This window comes from Pecten maximus, unplaced genomic scaffold (assembly GCF_902652985.1).
Source record: "Pecten maximus unplaced genomic scaffold, xPecMax1.1, whole genome shotgun sequence".
NCBI lineage: Eukaryota > Metazoa > Mollusca > Bivalvia > Pectinida > Pectinidae > Pecten > Pecten maximus.
In genome coordinates this window covers 367,317-377,203 of record NW_022979523.1, presented here as the reverse complement: position 1 = coordinate 377,203, position 9,887 = coordinate 367,317, and the positions used below count along the sequence as shown (strand labels likewise).

Genomic DNA, 9,887 nt, shown 5'->3' with positions numbered 1-9,887 from the left:
GAAGGGGAATAAACTGTGCATGAATAATATATTGGAATTATTCATTAGCGTTATCCATAGAAGATGAAGAATGAACTCGCTGAGAATTTGAACATGAACGGGGGCAAATAACAGTTCTCTCACCTGAATATGTTTCTATACAATAATATGAAATAGTAATAAAATACCGTCTAAATGAATGGTTAATTAATTGGTTAAGAATGTTTTGTATGCATTTGAATGTAACGTGAATTGAACGGGAGGTAATATTCATATGCCATTAATGTGCATTAAGTTACCAAAATAGTTGGATCGCCAATGAAATAAGGAGGGTACTTATTGTAACATATATAGAAGGACGAAAAATTATATAACGGATTTTCGGTTAAGTTGAGATAATTTATCAAATCTTCAAGGCAAGGAAAGGCAATATGATAATATATGTCAGAATCATCGCTTATTTCAATGCATAAGGTATGAACTAATACTTCATTTATTACAGGTAACGTCGCTATGAATAAAGCAACCGAACAAAGTAGTGTCTTTGGGGACGGTAGATACAAAGCCAGTAGCGTTGTGGATAACTGTACAGACTTCAGTACTTATTGTTGTACACATACGAATGACGGTCAAAACACGGCCTGGTGGCGTGTTGATCTGGGAGAGTTGATGACCATTACTAGGATAAAAATTTACTACAGAGGTGAGTATAGTGTCACTACCAAAAATGTTTTAATATTGAGTTAGTTCGATTAGATCACACTCATTATCAAACTCATTTAAACAGCACATTCTTTTATAAAGGTAACTTACGATATACTCAATTAATACCACTAGGACACAAATAATATTTGTACTGTAAACAATAGAATAATGACATATCCTTACCAATTATTCTTAAGTAGAATATCAAGACATCTTCGGTCACCTGACAATTGTCGCAAAACAGCAGATGGTTTAATGTTATAGCGGAACCGCCATGGTAACTCAAAGTCGAATAAGGAGGAGGGGGGGGGGGGGGGGGGGGGGTATCAATAAATTCTATATTTGAGACCCTGAAAAATTACAAGAGTATGAGACTATGAGTTCTAGTACATTAAGCTTCTTTGGTCTCGTTGACAAAACCATATAAATCTAGGTCCAATTTAATTGTGTAAGTTCTCGATATGAGAACTTTAGAACGCTGAACCACAAGGGAAACATTTTACATGTCTGGTTTCTTAGGGCACAACGCTATAGAATATTTCCAACTGAGATAATTATTTCGACTTCAGAACTTTCCCATTGTCACCTTCAACCTGCATCTCGCGAAATTTCGCGTTGTTTATTTGTTCGTTAGCATTCGATAACCGCCACGGGTATCATGATAACAAGTCTTTAAACATTGATTCAACTGAGATATATTAGTATTGTAGGTATTGGAGGCTGGGATATATTAGTATTGTAGGTATTGGAGGCTGGGATATATAAGTATTGTAGGTATTGGAAGCTGGGATATATTAGTATTGTAGGTATTGGAGGCTGAGATATATTAGTATTGTAGGTATTGGATGCCGGGATATATTAGTATTGTAGGTATTGGAAGCTGGGATATATTAATATTGTAGGTATTGGAAGCTGGGATATATTAGTATTGTAGGTATTGGATGCCGGGATATATTAGTATTGTAGGTATTGGAAGCTGAGATATATTAGTATTGTAGGTATTGGAGGCTGGGATATATTAGTATTGGAGGCTGGGATATATTAGTATTATAGGTATTGGAGGCTGGGATATATTAGTATTGTAGGTATTGGAGGCTGGGATATATTAGTATTGTAGGTATTGGAGGCTGGGATATATTAGTATTGTAGGTATAGGAGGCTGGGATATATTAGTATTATAGGTATAGGAGGCTGGGATATATTAGTAGTGTAAGTATTGGAAGCTGGGATATATTAGTATTATAGGTATAGGAGGCTGGGATATATTAGTATTGTAGGTATTGGAAGCTGAGATATATTAGTATTGTAGGTATTGTAAGCTGGGATATATTAGTATTGTAGGTATTGGAGGCTGGGATATATTAGTATTGTAGGTATTGGAGGCTGGGATATATTAGTATTGTAGGTATTGGAGGCTGGGATATATTAATATTGTAGGTATTGGAAGATGAGATATATTAGTATTGTAGGTATTGGAAGCTGGGATATATTAGTATTGTAGGAATTGGAAGCTGAGATATATTAATATTGTAGGGACTGGAAGCTGGGATATATTAGTATTGTAGGTATTGGAAGCTGAGATATCTTAATATTGTAGGGACTGGAAGCTGGGATATATTAGTATTGTAGGTATTGGAAGCTGGGATATATTAGTATTGTAGGTATTGGAAGCTGGGATATATTAATATTGTAGGGACTGGAAGCTGGGATATATTAGGATTGTAGGTATTGGAAGCTGGGATATATTAGGATTGTAGGTATTTGAAGCTGAGATAAATTAGTATTGTAGGTATTGGAAGCTGGGATATATTAATATTGTAGGAATTGGAGGCTGGGATATATTAGGATTGTAGGTATTGGAAGCTGGGATAAATTAGTATTGTATGTATTGGATGCTGGGATATATTAATATTGTAGGGACTGGAAGCTGGGATATATTAGGATTGTAGGTATTGGAGGCTGGAATATATTAGCATTGTAGGTATTTGAAGCTGAGATAAATTAGTATTGTAGGTATTGGAAGCTGGGATATATTAATATTGTAGGAATTGGAGGCTGGGATATATTAGGATTGTAGGTATTGGAAGCTGGGATAAATTAGTATTGTATGTATTGGATGCTGGGATATATTAGTATTGTAGGTATCGGAGGCTGGGATATATTAATATTGTAGGTATTGGAGGCTGGAATATATTAGCATTGTAGGTATTGGAGGCTGGGATATATTAGTATTGTAGGTATTGGAATCTGGGATATATTAATATTGTAGGTATCGGAGGCTGGGATATATTAGTATTGTAGGTATTGGAAGCTGGGATATATTAGTATTGTAGGTATAGGAGGCTGGGATATATTAGTATTGTAGGTATCGGAGGCTGGGATATATTAGTATTATAGGTATTGGAGGCTGGGATATATTAGCATTGTAGGTATTGGAGGCTGGGATATATTAATATTGTAGGTATAGGAAGCTGGGATATATTAGTATTGTAGGTATTGAAGGCTGGGATATATTAGTATTGTAGGTATATGAGGCTGGGATTTATTAGTATTGTAGGTATTGGAGGCTGGGATATATTAATATTGTAGGTATATGAGGCTGGGATATATTAGTATTGTAGGTATTGGAGGCTGGGATATATTAGTATTGTAGGTATTGGAGGCTGGGATATATTAGTATTGTAGGTATTGGAAGCAGGGATATATTAGTATTGTAGGTATTGGAAGATGAGATATATTAGTATTGTAGGTATTGGAAGCTGGGATATATTAGTATTGTAGGTATTGGAAGCTGGGATATATTAGTATTGTAGGTATTGGAAGCTGGGATATATTAGTATTGTAGGTATTGGAAGATGAGATATATTAGTATTGTAGGTATTGGAGGCTGGGATATATATTAGTATTGTAGGTATTGGAAGCTGGGATATATTAGTATTGTAGGTATTGGAAGCTGGGATATATTAGTATTGTAGGTATTGGAAGATGAGATATATTAGTATTGTAGGTATTGGAAGCTGGGATGTCACATTACACATGTAGAAAAATATGATCAACAATTTGTAGTGAACTAGGAAATAGATAGGTTGTATCAGATGTCATTAGGGATATTTAAGAGTTAAGTAGGTACGTTTTATTTAAAGACAAGTTTTACATGTTATATGTTCAACGTTACCTAGTATAGAAAGCCCATGTATACGTCATAGTCAGCCAAATCTATTCGAGTTGCTTCCCTTATATAAGTAGTTAATTAACCCGTTTTAGGTTTACACTCTTCATTCGTTGTCATGTCAAATAACCAAACGGTAGCATCTGGAAGTCAGTCGTTATTATGCAGCACACGTGCACGGTCCTAGAGCTATAATTAGAAATGACGTTATAGGGGTTTAGAGACGCCTCTATTTCAGGTTAAAGGTCAGGATTGGTCAATTGACCACATCTTCAATTTATACATATTAATTAACCCTTGGGGGATATAAAAAGACTTGGGCGTTTTGCATAGGGAGTTCTCCAATAGTTTTCAGACTAAACGGACGTGAGTGCCGTTCGAATGTAAGTATGTATCTTTTGATTTGTTTAAATGTGTGTGAACTGTGTGGAAGATGTATGAAACTTCATAGGATTAGATTATTACGGAAGCGTATTAGGCTCACATTGGAGTATGTTTTTCATGGCATGCGAAAATATTTTATCTGGCGGCCGCCACTTAATCATCCAGATACTCCAATGTGAGCCTAATACGCTTCCGTAGATTATACCTTCGGGATTTTCATGTGGATTAATAAATATAAGTAAACTTTATATCCTGTGTTGAATTAAGTTGATCGCAACACAACCATCCCAAAATAACTTTCACGTCCCGTGTTTATGGAGAGCGGACGTTACAAATTGAGAAATTCAAATTGTCATACAAATAATTTTGAGTTGTTTTTGCTTGTTACGTAATTAGCAGAGCCTGGGTAAGCGGCTGATGTCATAGAGTCTTTGGTGTTCTTGATTTCGGGTTTACATAGAGTATATGATTCATTTAAAAAAAAACTCATCGACACTATCTATAGACTAAAATGAAAATGTTTGCAAGGTATATGTTACCTGTTTTGATAAGCTCCTTAATATTTTCCGGATAATTAAACCTTATTTATTGTGAAAAAAATGTATTTAACAGTGTTTTGTATTGTAACTAGAATGTATCCAACAGTGTATTATATAGTGTGGTAAAATGTATCTAAAAATGTATTGCGCCAAGGTACTTGCCGTTTTCTGATTTTTCGTTTGATGTTGACTTTTACATACTTGTTGAGAATACTTGAAAGCATGTAAAATGTGGAGTTGACCATTGTGCCCATATTTCCCTTTACTGTGATACATTTTTTATGTGAATTCTGTCAGTATATCATTACATTCTATCTATACGGAACATAATTTGAAATTCAAAGCGTTAAGTGTACAATATGTATTTCTTGAAATAAATTTATATTAATGATTCACTGTTTAGAGCGGTTCAAGCGACCGATACATTTTCTTCAAAAATACAACACACTATTTCCTTCTGCAAAGGGATGACTAACTAGGCAGATGGACAAACAACAGACAAAAAGACAGACAGACTGACAAATAGACAAGTGCATACTGATGTAAAGATTATATATTTATCTTATATACATACATACATAATTCTAATGAATATCGTTTGAAATTTAGTATGAATTGACAGGGTCTTTCGTCTGACAGACGATCAAATTTAACATAATCACATATTTTATTACCTTAAAAGTGTATCTAAAGGTGCTGCTTTTTAATAGCGAGGGGAACTGGATAATAAAATGTGCAGTAATATAGTCAGAATGTAAAAATGTATTTCCAAGATGTCAGTTTGTCTGCTCGAGATCTCTCCCCCTCATCCGTCGTTATGTGGGTTTACACCTGGCCACTCGCTCGCTTATCAAAGTTTCAATAAGTCCTGGGTACCATATACGTATTCATTGCGACATTGGGAAGTATCCAACATAACTCTTTTACTGCCAGTGATTTATTGTACGAGAACCATTATTGTCATCTAAAAACTGTTTCGCTATTTTGTAATTCTGTAATCCACACACATTCATTATAGATAAACTTTCTTTATAACTTAATTTCAATTTCAATAACTTCGGTACTGTACGAGAACCAGTAACAACTTCCTGTCATAACCGCTTACAATGTACCATCAGAGAAAAGCGTATTAAGAACGTGCTGTATGGAATATTACAAATCGCCTTCCAGGAGGTTATCTTTGTGATGCTAAGCGATTTGCTATTGGTGAACTCACGAAGAATACCAAATATCAGAAACCCAATTAAAATATCAGATTAGGATTGATAACATTCAACTTGTATATTGACATTTATCCTCATCCATGCCTTTTAAAGTGGTTATCTACCTGCTGATGTTTGTTTACTTTCAAGATAATTTTCAGCACAGATTGGCAGGATACCAGCTTTATGTATCCAATAGCACCAGCACGCCAACAGGCGGTGTTCTTTGTTACGAGGACACTAGTAGTACTAGAAATGCTGTACAGCTGGTGGTGACACACCAGTGCCCGTATGTAGGTCGGTATGTGACTGTGTACAACCATAGAAACAACCCAAAACGATACAGCTGGTACAGTGATGACGCTATTCTGATGTTGTGTGAGGTACAGGTGTTTGGTGAGTATGATTCTGTTTACTGTTTGCTGAAATAAAATAATTTGGTGAAGTAATGTTATATAAAATCTCTCCGTTCTTTTTCAATTTTATAATTCAAATATGATATAACATTTTTGTTCCTAGTCTTAATCTGCTAAACATGCTTAGAAAGAAAATGCATTGACAAAGGTTTCGGGAAAAATCTATCTATTTTTCCAGAAAATATCTTTTCGTATACAGTCGACCCGCGATAATCCGGACGCCGATAGTCCGGATAACTCACAGTCCGTCATGTCGACAATTGTACAGACTATCGCTTGACACTGTGCGTAGTCATAGCGACCGCTGCCAGGTCATAACCCCGGGTGTTTACCTGTGTTACAATGTAGCTCTGTTTTTATAACGGTACAGTGCTTTTCTTTACCGGTTCTTTTATTTCAGGTTTTTAACTTACGCAAGAATCATAAAATCATGAACTGATGGTAAGACCGTGTCTTTTTATTTCAGGTTTTAAATTTATGTTAAAAAACTCGAAAACATGGACTGTTTGTAAGTTGTAAAAATCGGGTCTTCTAATTTAAGTAAAAAACGTACATTGTATATTGCAGGTCGTTCATTTCAGGGTTGAAATTACGGTAAAAAACGTAAAAATATGGACTATGGGCAATTTGTACATACCGGGTCTTTTATTTCAGGTATTTAACGTTTGTAATTTCTACTCGTTTGTGAAACTCCGGGACGTGACACACGTGTGTTATTTGTAGGCCACATAGGCCCGCTATCCGAGTGCTTGTTCTAGTACACTATAGTTAAAACGCTTCATAAGGGTCACATTATACAATACACAACAATGTGAAGATTATACTGCACGGTGCTGCTCAGAAACATCGGTTTGTGTACCCTTTGACGTTGACCATGAAAAATAAAACAACTTTCACTTTACATTTTTTTTTTTAAACATTGTTTTTTTTTTTTTAGTTTCTACAAAATGAAACAAAAAAATCATATCAGTAACATAAGTATATTTATTTTAAAAAAGACTGACAATTAGTGTTTGTGAAAAGTAAGTATGTCATTTAAACGTCTCACATTGTATATAGTCAACGGAGCTAACTCTTACAGAACATTTTTTTTGACCTGGTAGACGAAATTCGGCAGTCCGGAAAACTCGTATTCCGGACGGTTTGGACTGGGAACGAAGGTGTTCGGATTATCGAGGGTTCACTGGGTACATCGGGTCAATAATGTGCCTTAGCTCGAACAAATCCCGATCTCTTCGCTGAAATCAACACCGTACATTGATTGATGAGTTATTGCTGAACATGCAAAAAATGAATTAAGTTAAATTAGCTATACATATCTGTATCCGTGATTAGATAGAAAAAGAAAAGTATCTCTCGCCATATTCACGTTTCGTGCTCCCTCCGAGTGCGTCGCCGCGCCACCTAGTACAGGGGACACACATCCTGCGCCCTTCAAGTCCGTCAACCTTCTACATGGTTGTAATTTAGTTGGATTTTCACTTTATTCAATATTGATGAGTAAGATAATAAGACAATGCTTTTCTTTGCTTGTCAAATCAGACTGAAAATTTACAATCTAAACTAGTTAATATAGGGCTAAAGTACCACAAAAAATCTGTTCATTACCTGAGAGGACCATAGAATTCCAAATCATATATCAGGTCATCTGTCCGTTCACTATTTTGTTTTCCTGTAAATATAAGGGAACTGCCGTTGATTATTTTTTTCAACAACAATGTCTTAATTGTTTTGAAAATATAGTTGTTCCTTAGCGGTACCTGATTAAAGCTGTTATATATTGAGGCAGGATTCATTATACTACGTTTCTTTTAGAATAAGGTTATCGGGGTATTGTAGATGATGATTCACTCGAAAACAATTTGGTGGGAAAATGAAATAAACTCGCTTGTCAATGTATGTACTAACGCGTTTTCATTCGTCTTTCCAACAGGATGTCAAGCAGGGAAATACGGTGACGGACACTGTAACTATCTGTGTCCACCAGCGTGTTATGGCGGTAACTGTAACTCCACAACAGCTGCCTGTTTCTGTAAGTTACCATTATATATACACAAGCTCAGTATCAGAAAGAAAAATATAGATATATCTGTAGTATAATAAGATAACTGGTGAACCAATTTAAACTGGGCTACTGGTGCAATTGATTTGCAATTAATGCGACAAGAGCGTTTAATGGAAGACGCAATTTATCGAAGGCAAAATATGTAGATACATATTTTTGGATTTACCAGTGACTTATTTTACTTGATGTGTCCATGCATAGAATAATGCACCATTCATATATCGCATTTGAACAAAATGTCGGCACCGCTGAGTACACAGCATGACACAAAAACATCACTTGGATTTGACTTTTTTTTTTTTGAAAACATTTTATCAGAACAATTGTTTAAACAGATAACTGCCAGAATATAATGTTTAATGCAATACATAGGAAATTACGGTATATCTTATTACTGTATTTACACCGTATTAATTTGTTACCATCGGATATATCAACGATCTTAGAACTCGTCTCACTTAATATCACATAAAGAGATGTAATCTGGCCATGTGATAAACGGGATACCAGTGTTGTAATTTAAAGAATAATTAAAAATAGAACCTTGCATTGACATTTAATGCATGTCCGAATATGAAAAATTATAATTAGTTATATACGCAGAGACACAAAATAATCATTTTCTTACATTCCTGATAAAATCATTCCTGGTGCAGCAACGTCTATCAAATGTATTTTAAACACTGTCATTCCTTTCAGATTGCTTTGCAGGAAAATATGACATCTACTGTAACTCGGATTGTCCCTCGAATTGTAAAAACAGTCTTTGCACGAAGGACGCTGGATCCTGTTTAGGTATGAGTCAGTTAGACATTACGAATACTTGTTAATGATGTACTTTTCAAATTATCATTGGAAAATACCACAGTGTCAATGAACATGCCACTTTCTCATTTCATCACCAAATACAGGTACCATGTAAATCTTTTCTATGAACCTGGTGATTATGGATCTGTCTAACGCAGTAGGCTAGGAATAAATAACGGCACGATCTGGTTTGTTTCCGACTAAGCACAGAATACTTAAAAAAATACTTACAAATTGGTGAGATTAAGTTTATTGGATATTTGTGCATGGGCCAACAGACGATTATAATTTGTTAAAGAAAGCAATATTATACTTTGATTATTCTATGCGGACCTTGAAATATATTATGCAACTTCCAGGCCAAGGAAGTCGGTTAGACTTCGGTTCTGTCATCCCTCGATACATTTACTGTAAAGGTGCAATTATATGATGGAATGCACATTTAACTACTGTGAATGTTTAAAGTGTACCTGGAATTATTTGCTATATAAAGCTTATAAAATGTAATTGAGGATGAAACTAAAAATGCTGAGAGTGTGACTTCATAGCGACTTTAGTTTTTGCGATATTTCTCAAAAATACACCTGAAGCCCAAAGCCGTTGACCTCGTTTCGGTGACCC

General features: G+C 35.2%; 1 protein-coding gene across 1 annotated transcript in view; it reads left to right on the top strand.

Annotated features, from left to right (window-relative positions):
* The first annotated feature begins 492 nt into the window (after positions 1-492).
* The window catches only part of LOC117318810 (scavenger receptor class F member 1-like), a 33,493-nt gene continuing 24,098 nt past the window's right edge, over positions 493-9,887 (top strand). Inside the window, exons 1-4 of the mRNA XM_033873766.1 lie at positions 493-682; positions 6,129-6,374; positions 8,328-8,426; positions 9,159-9,254. Of these exons, the coding sequence (XP_033729657.1) occupies positions 493-682; positions 6,129-6,374; positions 8,328-8,426; positions 9,159-9,254 (631 nt within the window). The remainder of the gene's footprint in view (positions 683-6,128; positions 6,375-8,327; positions 8,427-9,158; positions 9,255-9,887) is intronic.